This window comes from Rutidosis leptorrhynchoides, chromosome 8 (assembly GCF_046630445.1).
Source record: "Rutidosis leptorrhynchoides isolate AG116_Rl617_1_P2 chromosome 8, CSIRO_AGI_Rlap_v1, whole genome shotgun sequence".
In the NCBI taxonomy this organism is placed as follows: Eukaryota; Viridiplantae; Streptophyta; class Magnoliopsida; order Asterales; family Asteraceae; genus Rutidosis; species Rutidosis leptorrhynchoides.
Genome location: NC_092340.1, coordinates 303,475,534 through 303,488,471, shown reverse-complemented (window position 1 = coordinate 303,488,471; position 12,938 = coordinate 303,475,534). Strand labels below are relative to the sequence as shown.

At 35.8% G+C, this 12,938-nt stretch overlaps 3 protein-coding genes across 3 annotated transcripts; 1 reads left to right on the top strand and 2 right to left on the bottom strand.

Moving 5' to 3' along the window:
* The first annotated feature begins 1,142 nt into the window (after window positions 1-1,142).
* On the top strand, window positions 1,143-2,931 carry LOC139861246 (protein transport protein SEC13 homolog A-like). The gene is made up of 2 exons (XM_071849563.1): window positions 1,143-1,268; window positions 1,801-2,931. The coding sequence occupies exon 2, from the start codon at window positions 1,846-1,848 to the stop codon at window positions 2,749-2,751; it is 906 nt and encodes a 301-aa protein (XP_071705664.1). The 5' UTR covers window positions 1,143-1,268; window positions 1,801-1,845; the 3' UTR covers window positions 2,752-2,931.
* A 12-nt stretch (window positions 2,932-2,943) lies between these two features.
* On the bottom strand, window positions 2,944-5,250 carry LOC139861245 (probable glycerol-3-phosphate acyltransferase 8). Its single transcript, XM_071849562.1, has 2 exons — window positions 4,529-5,250; window positions 2,944-3,400 (listed from the first exon to the last, which is right to left on the bottom strand). Exons 1-2 carry the CDS (start codon window positions 5,165-5,167, stop codon window positions 3,170-3,172), a joined length of 870 nt encoding a protein of 289 aa, XP_071705663.1. The 5' UTR covers window positions 5,168-5,250; the 3' UTR covers window positions 2,944-3,169.
* A 1,162-nt stretch (window positions 5,251-6,412) lies between these two features.
* LOC139865030 (signal peptide peptidase-like 4) lies at window positions 6,413-12,598 on the bottom strand. Its single transcript, XM_071853585.1, has 14 exons — window positions 12,300-12,598; window positions 10,800-10,958; window positions 10,532-10,643; window positions 10,308-10,427; window positions 9,975-10,126; window positions 9,696-9,878; window positions 9,568-9,602; window positions 8,799-8,961; window positions 8,613-8,666; window positions 8,338-8,430; window positions 8,108-8,250; window positions 7,153-7,223; window positions 6,969-7,052; window positions 6,413-6,830 (listed from the first exon to the last, which is right to left on the bottom strand). Exons 1-14 carry the CDS (start codon window positions 12,447-12,449, stop codon window positions 6,721-6,723), a joined length of 1,629 nt encoding a protein of 542 aa, XP_071709686.1. The 5' UTR covers window positions 12,450-12,598; the 3' UTR covers window positions 6,413-6,720.
* Window positions 12,599-12,938: the final 340 nt, after the last annotated feature.

Genomic DNA, 12,938 nt, shown 5'->3' with positions numbered 1-12,938 from the left:
AATCTTTATCACACTATTTTTTTAGTTTATTTTTTTGTTACTTCTTCAAACTCAAGAATACATCATGTAACATATTCTATATTACTCTTTTTTCATCGGTTTTTCTCACTCTTTTCATCCATTTTCTTTCACTTAAAAACAAACTCGATCTCACAGTGTGTTCAATTATGTAACATAAGTGCATTATTATGTGCAAAATTTTACAATCTCGACAACACAGTATGTTATATGAGTTCATTAGTTTCATTATCATAATTATTTATTCCCCTGTAATAAAAATATAAATAAATATTATGTTATATTTATTTACATTTTACATTAATAATTAATAATAATAACAGTATTAAAATTAAAATAATACTCCGTAATAAACTAATAACGATATAAGCAGTGACGAAGGATTGTAAGGGCAGGGAGGTGTCATGGTCCCCCCAAAACGTTTAGTCTTTACTAGCAATTTGTATAGATTTAGGGACTAAATATGTCAAAATTCAATCTTGGCCCCATCAAATTAATATTTGAATGTCTAGCATACGGTTTATCAATCATTGGTTATCAAATTAAAAGAATACATTTTTTGATTGAGTTCTTTTGGCCCCTCATTGTAAGTGTTCAAGCTCCGTCGCTAGATATAAGATATTGTTACAAGCAGTGTTGTAAAAGTTTTTTTGGGTTCTCCGTCCCTTTTTTCTGAAAACGACTCAAAAGACGGTCAAAGCTAAAAGTTCGATCAAAGTCTGTCAAAGTTGGTCAAAAAACGGTCAAAATCAGTCAAATTTTCGTCAAGATGTGATATGTTTTAAAATTAGGGTTTGTTTCATTTTTTGGGCCGCTCTTTTCTCTGTGTCCTTGCTCATTATGTACTCGATAATATTAATTGAGTTTACAGTTTGATTGTTTTAAAATTCAAGTTCTTATTTAAAAAATTTATGGTACAGAATCAGCTATTTTATACATATATAAATATATATTTAAGAAATTATTAATAAAGTCAACGTTGGTCAACAACCGATGCGTCTCCGACGCGTCCCCGATTCGACCAATGCGTTCTTTTTAAATCTCAACCGATGCGTCCCTACTAGCAACTTTTACAACAGCCTTACACTGATTTTCTTTTACATTATTTTTATCTATTTATTTACTCCGTATTATTTTCCGAAACGAAAACCTCCGTCTACCTGCAGGTAATCTGCATCTTCACCCGTTGATCGGTGCCGGAACTAATTCTGTTACTCTTTGGATTTTAAGTCGGTGTTAATAATTTACAGGTATCTATCCTTATCGTTATTATATCGATGTTCCGATCTATACATCATTTCGTTTGTTGCATGCTATTTAGCTTCCAGATCGGTTTAATTATTTGATTTTTTATTATGAATCAGATTAATCATTTCGTAATTCTGTATATTTATGAGCTCAATTCACCTCATTTGAATCCTAACAACAATTGTGATATGTTCTTACATAAAAAAAAAAGAAAAAAAAAAAGCCCTAATTTGATCTGGTTCAATTATGTGTGTATCTCATCCATCCGGGAATATAAAATCTCAAATTTAATAGGTTACTGATATGAAAATAGACTAGATTAAAAATTTGTTACTAATCTTGATTTGTGGAGTATGTTTAATTGTTTAACTATAAGACTTGGCACTGTTAAGTTTATACACATTAATTCTGTTTAGAATATAATCCAATATAATGTAGCCAATATATGAAACTCTGGTGAATCTTTTACATCGATCTTCATTTATTTATCATCCGTGTTTGTATTGATTTTGCTGAATGTTATCTGGAGTGTAGGAATTCAGTTATTATATAAGATTAAAAAAGAGAGAATCGCAAAACATGCCTGCACAAAAGATTGAAACAGGTCATACGGATACTGTCCATGATGTGTGCATGGATTACTATGGGAAGCGAGTGGCGTCTGCGTCTTCTGATGCCACCATCAAAATAATTGGTGTCGGAAACAACTCTACTTCGCAGCACCTCACGACTTTAACTGGTCACAACGGTCCAGTATGGCAAGTTGCGTGGGCCCACCCCAAATTTGGGTCACTCCTAGCATCCTGTTCCTATGATGCAACCGTTATAATTTGGAAGGAAGGTAACCCAAACGAGTGGACCCAGCTCCATACTTTTAACGACCATAAATCTTCAGTCAACTCCATTGCCTGGGCCCCACACGAGCTTGGTCTATGCTTGGCTTGTGGCTCTTCTGATGGGAACATATCAGTTCATACTGCCAGGTCAGATGGTGGGTGGGACACTACAAGGATCGATCAGGCTCATCCTATTGGAGTAACCTCAGTTACATGGGCCCCGTCAATGGCTCCTGGGGCCCTTGTTGGATCTGGTACTTTTGAACCTGTACAAAAACTGGCTTCTGGTGGTTGTGATAATACTGTGAAAGTGTGGAAGCTTTCTAATGGTATCTGGAAAATGGACTGTTTTCCTGCATTGCAAATGCATACGGATTGGGTTCGTGCTGTTGCGTGGGCCCCGAATCTTGGACTTCCGAAATCAACAATTGCAAGTGCTTCAGAGGATGGTACTGTTGTGATATGGACTGTTGGAAAAGAAGGTGATAATTGGAATGGTACGGTTTTGTATGATTTCAAGGTCCCGGTTTGGAGGGTATCGTGGTCTTTAACTGGAAACCTTTTGGCGGTGGCTGCTGGTGATAACAATGTCACTCTGTGGAAAGAAGCTGTTGATGGAGAATGGCAACAGGTGACAACCGTTGATTAGATAACTTTTTTTTTTTTTTCAGATTTGTTTACGTTTTTCGCACACTATATTTTGTGTTATCCTGATCTGTTTTGATTCGACTTGCTTCAAACCATGTTGGATTTGGTCTTAACCATGTCACTACCTATATTTAATGGATCAATGTTTATCTTTATAGTATATATATTTTAAGATTTTATAGATGCAGTGATACATAACAAATACAAGCTGACGAATGTCGAACCATCTCAAGTCTTAACCAACCATAACTGGATAACAATACCTGTACACAACATGTCTTTCAATGAACTGTTCACAGTATATGTTGTATTCCAAACATGGAACACTTTAAATTGAATGTATCTATATACTGTACTACATATATGCACCTTCAATTTTCTGGCATCTATTAAGGAATGGTATCTTCCTCTTTTGCTTCCTACAACCATGACCACCTTCGAGTATAGGTGCATTTAACAATTCCCTCCACTATCGAGAGATTGAAGTAAGCGGGAAATAGGGATAGAACGAATCTGAATGGCAGCCATAAGTAGGTTAACATAGGGTGTGGTGGTTGATCTAGGTAGTCATCGTAGAAAATGGGCTGCTTTTTCAGACGATCTGGTGATAATACGCTTGCAGAATGGTCTCTTGGTACCAGGTAACTCTCCTACAAATAGACAGATGAGCTTTTAGGTTACATGAAAAGAATACGAGTCATACTTTTTTCAATTTTGTATAGTTTAGTGTCTCAATGATCAAGTAATTACTAAAATTCAATTTCTAACACAGCAAAGTTAAGATTGAGATGATGCTTGATGACTCTTATTTCAACCCACAGGAATGTTTGGTTTGTTCAACAAATGCGAACTTTTAACATTTTGAAAGGGGAATGTATCATGCCAAAGTTCACATTTTAAACATTTTGAATAGTTGGTTTTTCTTTATTTGTATATGCCAACATCATTGCGAATTGAGTTTCCTCCTAACGCGTGTGTGGGTGACAAATGAGAGCATTCGATGTTGATATCGCCGTTAAATGAAAAAAAAATAGATAAACGGGTAAACGGATACAGGCTCCCGGGGAAGGAGAGTACTTAACTCAGATGTACACTAACGGGTTATCCCGTGACTGTTTCGACTATTTTTCTGGCCACACCAATATAGGCAACGATGTTTGAGCATGAGATCTCTTATGAAAATATAGAGCCTAACCACCAAGCTATCAAGCTATCTCGGATGGTTTGGTTGTTCTTAATTGTCTAAAAATGAAATGCATGCATCATGCGCAAATTGAAGACAAGTGAGTGACGTAGAGATGAGTAAAACATAGAAGCCACAAACATATGTTAATAGCTTTTCTCCTACATCCTCTAACCTCACTTACTCAAATCACACATCTCCCAATGTCATTCACATAACTCAGATTTACAATTAATTGATAAGAAATTAAGGGTGTGTTTCTTTGCCCCTGAATGATTGAGCGCTAAATGCTTCAGTATTCTGCGCGTTTGTTTCGGATCTCTGAATGACATATGATGCTGAATGGTTCAACATTCAGTACTGAACAATTCAGAGTTAAAACACTCTTTTTAACCATTAAGCACATAATTTGTCTGTAATATCCTCTTCAAATCATATCAAGAACAATTAACAAACAAGCATATTGAATTTTTAATTCGTGTAACACCATAATAAGGTAATTTCATTCATTTCATATAGTTCATTCATAATGAATATCAAACTAAGTATAACTTTTTCAAATAATCAAAATAATGATTTGGAGGTAAGAACTAACCTTGCAAATAGACATGAAATCATAATCAGATTCCCGATCACCAATTCCGATATCCGGCAAATCATCACCGAACTCTTTCTCAACCGCAATCTTCTTCCATTCACCGATCAAAAAACCAGGTTCCTTCACAAATCCAGTAGCTCTTTTCGTCACCGGATCAACATCAATCTCCGTTCCAATCACTTTCACACCTCCTAAACATTCCTTCACAAACACATCCACCATCACCACCGGATTCGCAGTCACAATTACCTTCCGTTCACAGCTATCGAACACTTCAAAACTGTCCTGCCTCACATTCGCAGCATAAAATCGCGGTAGAATGGCACGTGAGACGAATTCGATGTCGTTGATTCTGATTCCAGTGAACGTGATGAATATTATTAACTTACCGGCGAGATCTTCGGAGATGAAGATAAAGATTATCGTGATTATTGGAATGGAGAGTGATAGAATTAAGCCGCGGAGGAGACTGCCGGCTTCGATTGCCATGAGAACGTAATACGGAAATGAAAAGCTTCCTCTTAGTAGGGTTCCGTCAAGGTCTGCCGCGATCGAACGGTGGTTTATGGTGGATAGGTTGCATTCCGATATTGGAGGAAACATTATGTTGCTTTGTTTTAGCTCCGGCTGCAGCATTTCCACTCTTTCTAACTAACTAATTTTGTATTTAGAGAAATAGATAAGGTTTTGTTTTATGTGTGATCTATGAAATTTAATTTTGATTGATTGTAAAAACTTACGAGAATGCCCTTACTAGTCATGAAAAGATATTTATATCCGTAAGCAAGTGTGCAACCGCGATTTTGGAATCGAAATTCAAATGGGTCTTATATAATTCGAGAAGTATTTTGTAATTCAAAGATTGATTGTTTACTTAAAAAGAATCATGAATTATGAAAAATATATGAGGTCTATCACTAAATTTGATGTGTACATGAAAGTATGTATACATACAATGCAATGTTGTAAATCTATTTATTTTTCTCTAAAATCTCTCCGAGATCTCGTTTTTAGAAGACAATCGAGACGAGATGTCTATTCCGAGATTTTCCGATCAACGGGTCAAACTTGGTCAAAGCCACGATTTCTTGAATTTTCTTGCTCATTTCTCGGAATTTCTCGTAATTTCTCGGATTTTCTCTCATTTCTCGGATTTTCTTGTAAAATCTCGTAATTTCTCGGATTTTCTTTCATTTCTCAGATTTTTTTGTGAAATCTTGTAAAAATGTATATATTTATACATATATTTATTTATATATAAATTTATACTAAAAAACTAAAAAGTCAACGTAATTCAACGTCCGAGATCTTCCCGAAATTTTTCCGAGATGCCGATAACTCCCCAAAAATGTCCAAACGAGATCTCCGAGATCCAAGTTCTCTAACCTTGATACAATGTATATAATACAACAATAATTAACATTATTATGTATAAACTTTAATCATCCCAAGATGTTGATGGTTTAGAGTAGTGGTACCCTCACAAGAAGTCTATGGTTAAAGTGACATCTGAGTAAAAATACTCAATCTTTAACGATTAACTTGAGTAGAGAAAACCTTACACGTTAATAAACTTTACACTAGCAAATTCAAGTTATCATCTTATCATGGTTTCGAGGGTGCTTGAGATTATGATTTCAAATAGAGTATCTTAACCTGATTTTACAAAACTGCATTTCTCTTTAACAAAAACGGAGATAATAACTTTTAATAACTTTTTTGCGTAACACTTTTTGTTGATTATTAACGTTTTGCTAACTCTATAATCAGATAATATCCCAATCACAATTCAAAACATCCCTTAGTCAGCTGACTGTTTAAAGATATGCGACTAGTAACTACTTATATCCATAAACATAGATTATCGTGATTATAATCTTGTGATTGCTGATAACTATCTAATTACACATGGGCCGATAATCAAATGACATGACGCATAGCCTTGTTTAATTGCCCAATTTAAGTTCCTAAGAAATTACTGATGTAGTATCTGCTCTAGTGAAACATAACAGGTTGGGGTATAAATATACGAAGAAATGAACTAATCGCGATAATAAGCAGCAGCGCAAAGTCTTCTAGTCTAAGTATCTAAATATAATGTTTCTTGATCTATATGTGTAGTTACAGATATAGAATAATGTCTGAAAGGGATCACTTATTTGCATACTATATAGGTATCATTCCTTATTTTATTGTTCAGAAGATTGAAGCTGAACATGAGGGCAAAGCCGGTCTGGTTCTCCTCTCGACCACAGATGTCTCAGATCGCCACGTTTCTTCCCTAACACCAACAATGTGCCTACAAATTCAAACACTCGGTACTTAACATCAACGTTGCATACATATTTTTTCTCTTCAAGTATTGCATTCGAATTGACTATTTACAATCATCATGGTTGATCTTTTAGCTGTAAACAAAATTTCGAATGGGCCTTACCAACTGTGAAAGGAACAATGTAGAGCAAAGCAGGTTGACCATGTCCATCCATTAAGTTCAGAGCTACATATGTAATTAAGAGACCTGAAGAACATACAGGACATGTACCAATAATTCAGTACGCCAATACCAAGCAATACAACAAATTATCATTTTCAAAAAACATGCTTTCAGTTCTGCATACCTAATCCATAAGCAATCATTGCCCATAAGAAGTATCCGGTTCGCAGACTCTTGTTTGACAACCAATCATACCTAATATCAAATATTTAAGAGAATTATATTAAAAACTAAAGATAACATATCCGATGGATTGCAATATTTCCTTTTATCAAAAGATTTTATCTTACAGTTACTTAAAACCAGATAAATGTTACATTTGAATTTTTGCGAGGATGTTAACGAATTTTACAAGTGAAACTACGTATCAGGTCAAAGCAGTTTTTATCTGCTTGCAGAAGTAAATGATTATGATATGGTTAATTGTTAACAAAGTGGCAGTTAGTGGTAACAACACCAACCACATATTACGTTGAAATAAGTTGATTCTGGTTTTACTTTACCAGTACCGTATCAACCTGGTAAGCTTTATAAACTTGGTGAAAATGAATGGGTCAAATGCTCAAGAGAGACCAAAGGTGTATTAATATGTTCACAAAATCACTTCTTTATAAATTAAAATTTGGAACAAGACTGAAAGAATGTAGATTTTGCAATTAGTTTTTAAGACATCATTTGTTATACGCTAAATGGGAAATGTTGGTGAAACAACCCAGCCCAACTCGTGTTCAACCGAATTAAAACTATACATTCAGACCCCAACGCACCAGTGTCCCAGTCCAACTATTTAGCCACCTCTACCGGCAGTACCGATCAGAGTCCAACAAAAAGTCATAATTATGCGGACAGTCCCCGTGGTTTACTCAGATTACACATTCAGTGCATGAACTTCTTTTTATGCTTGGGGAGTCCATGGTATGCACGTTTTGCGTGTGCAGTATCTGTTGTTTATGTGCAAACCACGAGGACTCCCCAAGCAAAAAAAAAAAAAAAAACAAAGTTCAAGGATAGAATGTGAACTCTGAGCAAACCATAGGGACTGTCCGCATAATTATTTCATAAAAAATAACAGTTCAAACCTTAGGGAAAAGGCTACCAATAGCCCTGGTAATATAATGTCACCGAATCCAATGATGCTATAGCCACCCCAAGGATCAAACATTCGTGGAATTTTCAGTAACATCGGGATTCCATCTTCTCCGCTCTTATCTCCACGAGCCACCTGTATTTAGAAGATGAATCAGTCATGAAGTAGCAATATCGAAAACTAATACTAGTGCAATTGTGGTCAGTAGTCGTAGAACCTCACCATTATCATTACACTTTCATGGAACCACCATTTGGAAACAAACACCCAAAATATGTCATAGAAGAACGCACAGCTGAGGAGTACTGTCCCCACCTATATTCATAAAATATGTAGATTTCAAAGACAACGGGAAAAACACTTCGAAATTTTATTTTATTTTTGAACGGCGATATTGACATCGAATGCTCTCATTTGTCACCCACACACACACACACACACACACACACACAAAAACACATTTTTGAAGTAGCTGGAAATAAAATTTAGACAACTACCTTAAGGTTGGGCACTCGTATTATCTGGATTACTGTAATTATCAGCGCGATACCCTGATTCAAGAAGAGAATGAGAATTTACTTTCAGAAAATTAAACCATCTTATTTAAATGCCGAATCTATTGTATTGTATTATTTATGTTACAAAAAGCCTAAGAGTGATCATACAAGGAATAAAGTTCTTACAAGTATATCTTGACCTATCCATGCAAAAGAAACTCTACGATAAACGGCCCATACGACAGCAAATGCTATGCAGAATGGAGAAACACCGATAGTAAGATAGGACACAGCTCCCAAGAATGGAACCTTGACGAATGTTTCTGCAGGATGTTCAAACCATCTGAAACTGCAACGTATAACAGTTGGTTCAGACATTAGACTACAGACTTGTACAAACATATTAACGAAGCTATTGATGGTTCAAAACTTATGTAACTGGCACAGCAAGAACTCCAGTTATCAAAGAACATCAGTCAGCAAATATAGCCAATACTAGTAGTTTACAGTAGCAGTGACCATTTTCACACCTATAATAGCTATCAGTACCATAACTGCCGGTGTGTGACATGTATAAGTTTATAGTTTTGTACATGGTTGCAAAAATCGCTACTCGGGAGTACTTGGTCGGGAATTTTTAGGAAGTACTCGGAAACTCGGAGAGTACTCGGATGTTGACCAAGTATGACTTTGACCGAGTTTTGACCAATTTTACGAGTAATCCCGAGTTTTGGCCAAATTTTGACCAAGTTTTGAACGATTTTCTGCTTAATCCTGAGTTTTGACCGAGATTGACAAAGTTTCACTAAGTTTGACCAAGCTTGACCCAGTTTGACCGAGTACTCGCCATAATAATTAAGAGTTCTGCAACACTGGTTTTGTATCTCACGAAAGTTATTGTTTTGCATAAACAAGTAACTACAATAATTAAAAAAAAGGAAAAAAACTTGCCTACCAGGACAACAAAGCCACCAAACAAGTTTGCAGACCCTGAAAGTGAAAAGGATCAAAATTTATCTATTATCAACACGGTAATCAAAGTATTCAAATGTAAGTGTCTAAATTTTGTGAGAGAAAATGCACCTCAACACCACCAATGGCAAAGAGGACAACCAGGACTTCAATAAACCAGTACGACATTAGCTTGTAAAGCATGACCAAGAAGCAGGATGCAATCACAACAAAAAGAACTGCAGAAGTTGTGTTAATATCCACAACACCACTTGACCGGGAAGATTCTGTATTCAAGTACTCGTCAGAAGCATCCTGACAAGAACATTATTGTTAAGGCTCAGTAAAACTCTTATTAGTGTTTTCTCTATGTATAAGAAGAATACATTCTTATCATAAGGTTTGTATGACCTTTAATATTTTGTCCTGTTCAATAGCTGCTTCTCGAGCACTCCAGGCAGACCAGTAAGATGCACATAATATGGTACCGACAGCCATAAGCCACAGAAACACCTCTGCAACATCAACCAGTGGGCGCTTTGGAGAGTATAGCTGCACATAAACTGAGAAAAACAAAACTTCAATGGTTACAAAAAAGCAAAGGAACAATTAGGCGACATCGCACACATAATCGATAAATCGCAAGCAAAAGCAAAATGTAGCCTGACAAGAGATATTGCCCAAAGATCAGGCAAACAAACGGAGGCCTACCAATTTACAAGAACAGAGAATTGTTCCACATACCATCTAATTTGTTTTGAAGATTCTCTTTCAAGCTCGCACCAGCATCTTGTGGTAGCATCACTGCAGGGATGTGAATATGCACATCTGATTCATCTGCTTCGCACACCATTTTGAAGAGTTCTGTAGAAGGATGTCACGTTAGCTTCCACATGACGGTATACACAATATTTAAAAATTTGTCGAACAACTAGAGAAGTGAGGAAAAGCCATGTAAAAGGATGTACCTGTTTGATTATTAATAATTAGAATCGCTGAAACTCCTGCAGCTTCAGCAACATGCGCCTTGGTCGTAAAACTGCAATTACCTCGGTGCACCAGGATTACTTCACCGGTAAGCTACAGACAATAAGACCGCCGAATGCTGAGTTCTGATATAAGTAGCAAACTTGAAAAAACTTTCAATAACAATCTTCATACACTCATCAGTGACATGTATCAAGTTATTGAGAGAGATGTAGACAGAGGGAGGGTAAGAAAGAGAGAAAAGTAAACCTTGTTTTTAGGTGTACTACAACAATCAGGAGGGTCTGCAAGGGCAACCTTGCTTTTATTAGCATCCTTCTCCTTTGATTCCAATGTAGGACCAAATCGGGCACCAACACCTACAAACTCTTCTTCTTCATTATCACCAATCCAAGTAGGAACTTTTACCTATAATGCAACGGGTCAGCAAAGAAATTAAAACAAAGATAGAAAATCACTTGAAGCAAATACCCTAAAATAAAAAATATACAAATAAGAGTTGCAATTATGATGAAATGATCAGAAAAAAGAGCATACCAAGTAAGCCAAATGTTCTATAGTACGTTAACGATGACCACTTGACAGAACTAGAATTTTCTAGTATCATAGAGTTGTCCAGATGTTCTATATTATGTGGGGGCCAAGATCGACCTAGCACTATTAATATGCGCAGAGAATTAGGCTTCTTGTATTATGAAACTGCAAGACTTCAGATTATCTTGTTTAAAGATGTTGTTATAGGTGGAGACCTTATATATTCTAAATACACTCTCTCTAAAGGCCTTTTAAGGTTATGGTGTCCAATCCTTTTCATCTAAGTTTTGACCTGTGTATCTCAGAATAACTTGACATTTTCAAGCCTTCCGGGTGCTAAAGACACGAGATTCTAGGTCAAACAATAAACCTTTGACTATAACCACCGAAGTCTTGGCTTGAGTGGTATGGGGTGGGGGTCCAACTTGGGTACTGCCAACCCAGGTTCGATTCCCACTCAAAGCGGGAGTTTCCAACCTTTGATGGTACTGCCAACATCAATGCGAATTGGAAAGGTCTCGGGGGGTTTTCCCAACCTTCGATGGTACTGCCAACATCGTCACGAATTGGGTTTCCTACTAACGTGTGTGTGGGTGGCATATGATCCCGAAGGTGGTTAAGTCACCTATTGTTGATGCCGATATCGCCATTCGGAAAAAAATAAACCTTTGACTATAAAAGTGAAACGTCTCAACTAAATAACCCATTGAAGGAGTAAATCAAAAAATCAAGTTTCCATATAGTAAAACCACTGTAGCACTAAATAAAGCAAGCACACTGAATATGCAAGTTCCATTAACTAACGTTCCATTTGGGCATATTCTACCCTAAACTCACAGATAACAGCTAAAGGATTTTCAAACTATTTACCAGAATACAATACAGTAAAATATACAACACACACACACACACACACACAAAGGTGGAATGTAAAGATAAATTACACTCAACACTTATTAAAGAAAAAGAAAAAAACTAAATTGATTCTTAAAGCGAGATATGGTAGTCTAGCAAACAGACAAGGAATTAGGCTAGCAAAGGACTAACATTTAACATTTTATTAGTAATAAATTAATTAATTATTAAATTACAATATCTGCGTCTATCAGTAAACAAAAAACCTACCAATATATTACTCCATAAATCTGATAAGCAAAACATAAACTATCAACAAATTAACAATTAACTAAAACGTTAGGTGAAATTTAAGTATACCAGAACGAAATTGTTATCACATCCAGGTCTTTTAGGCGCCACGTCATCCTGATGAACAATATCGCCAGAGAAAACTAACGATATACTGCAAAGTAGTGAAAGTACAACTACCTCAAGTACGATTAGGCTTCGTTTTAAAGCTACTTCCATTAATTGATTGTTGATTTAGTGACAGAGAAAATAGATATAGATATAGATATAGATATAGTAGACGAATACGATTTAATTGAAGAAAAAGTCAGATTAGGGTTTTATATTTATGTTGTTTTGGTCGTTATCGTGGTTAGATGATGGTGGAGATGAACATGGTACGAAATAAAATATATATATACGTACAGGAGGCGTGTACCTATATGTGTGATTCTTTTCACTTGCTTCTATTCTATTGTACGGACTCGTATTAAGTTAGTGGCAACCCACGCGCAATACATCGCGTGTTAGGCAAGCACAGTCCTTAACTTTAATTTTATTGTCACACTCACATATACTCCGTACTTTTTATTAATTTTATTTTGTATTAAATATTAATTTCAGTGGTCCAGATATTGAAATTGATTGAGATAAAAGAAATTGAAGGTGTTTTTTGGCGTTCATTTTCGATTTTCGATGTGATTTTTTATTTTTTATTTTTAACATTTA

Coding starts and splice junctions, on each gene's coding strand:
- LOC139861246 (XM_071849563.1), top strand. CDS start 1,846: ATGCCTGCACAAAAGATTGAAACAGGTCATACGGATACTGTCCATGAT.
- LOC139861245 (XM_071849562.1), bottom strand. CDS start 5,167: ATGCTGCAGCCGGAGCTAAAACAAAGCAACATAATGTTTCCTCCAATA. Junction 3,401..4,528: donor ATTTCATGTCTATTTGCAAG/GTTAGTTCTTAC, acceptor GTCTATTTGTAG/GAGAGTTACCTGGTACCAAG.
- LOC139865030 (XM_071853585.1), bottom strand. CDS start 12,449: ATGGAAGTAGCTTTAAAACGAAGCCTAATCGTACTTGAGGTAGTTGTA. Junction 9,603..9,695: donor TTGCCATTGGTGGTGTTGAG/GTGCATTTTCTC, acceptor TTTCACTTTCAG/GGTCTGCAAACTTGTTTGGT. Junction 8,251..8,337: donor ATGAAAGTGTAATGATAATG/GTGAGGTTCTAC, acceptor TTCTAAATACAG/GTGGCTCGTGGAGATAAGAG.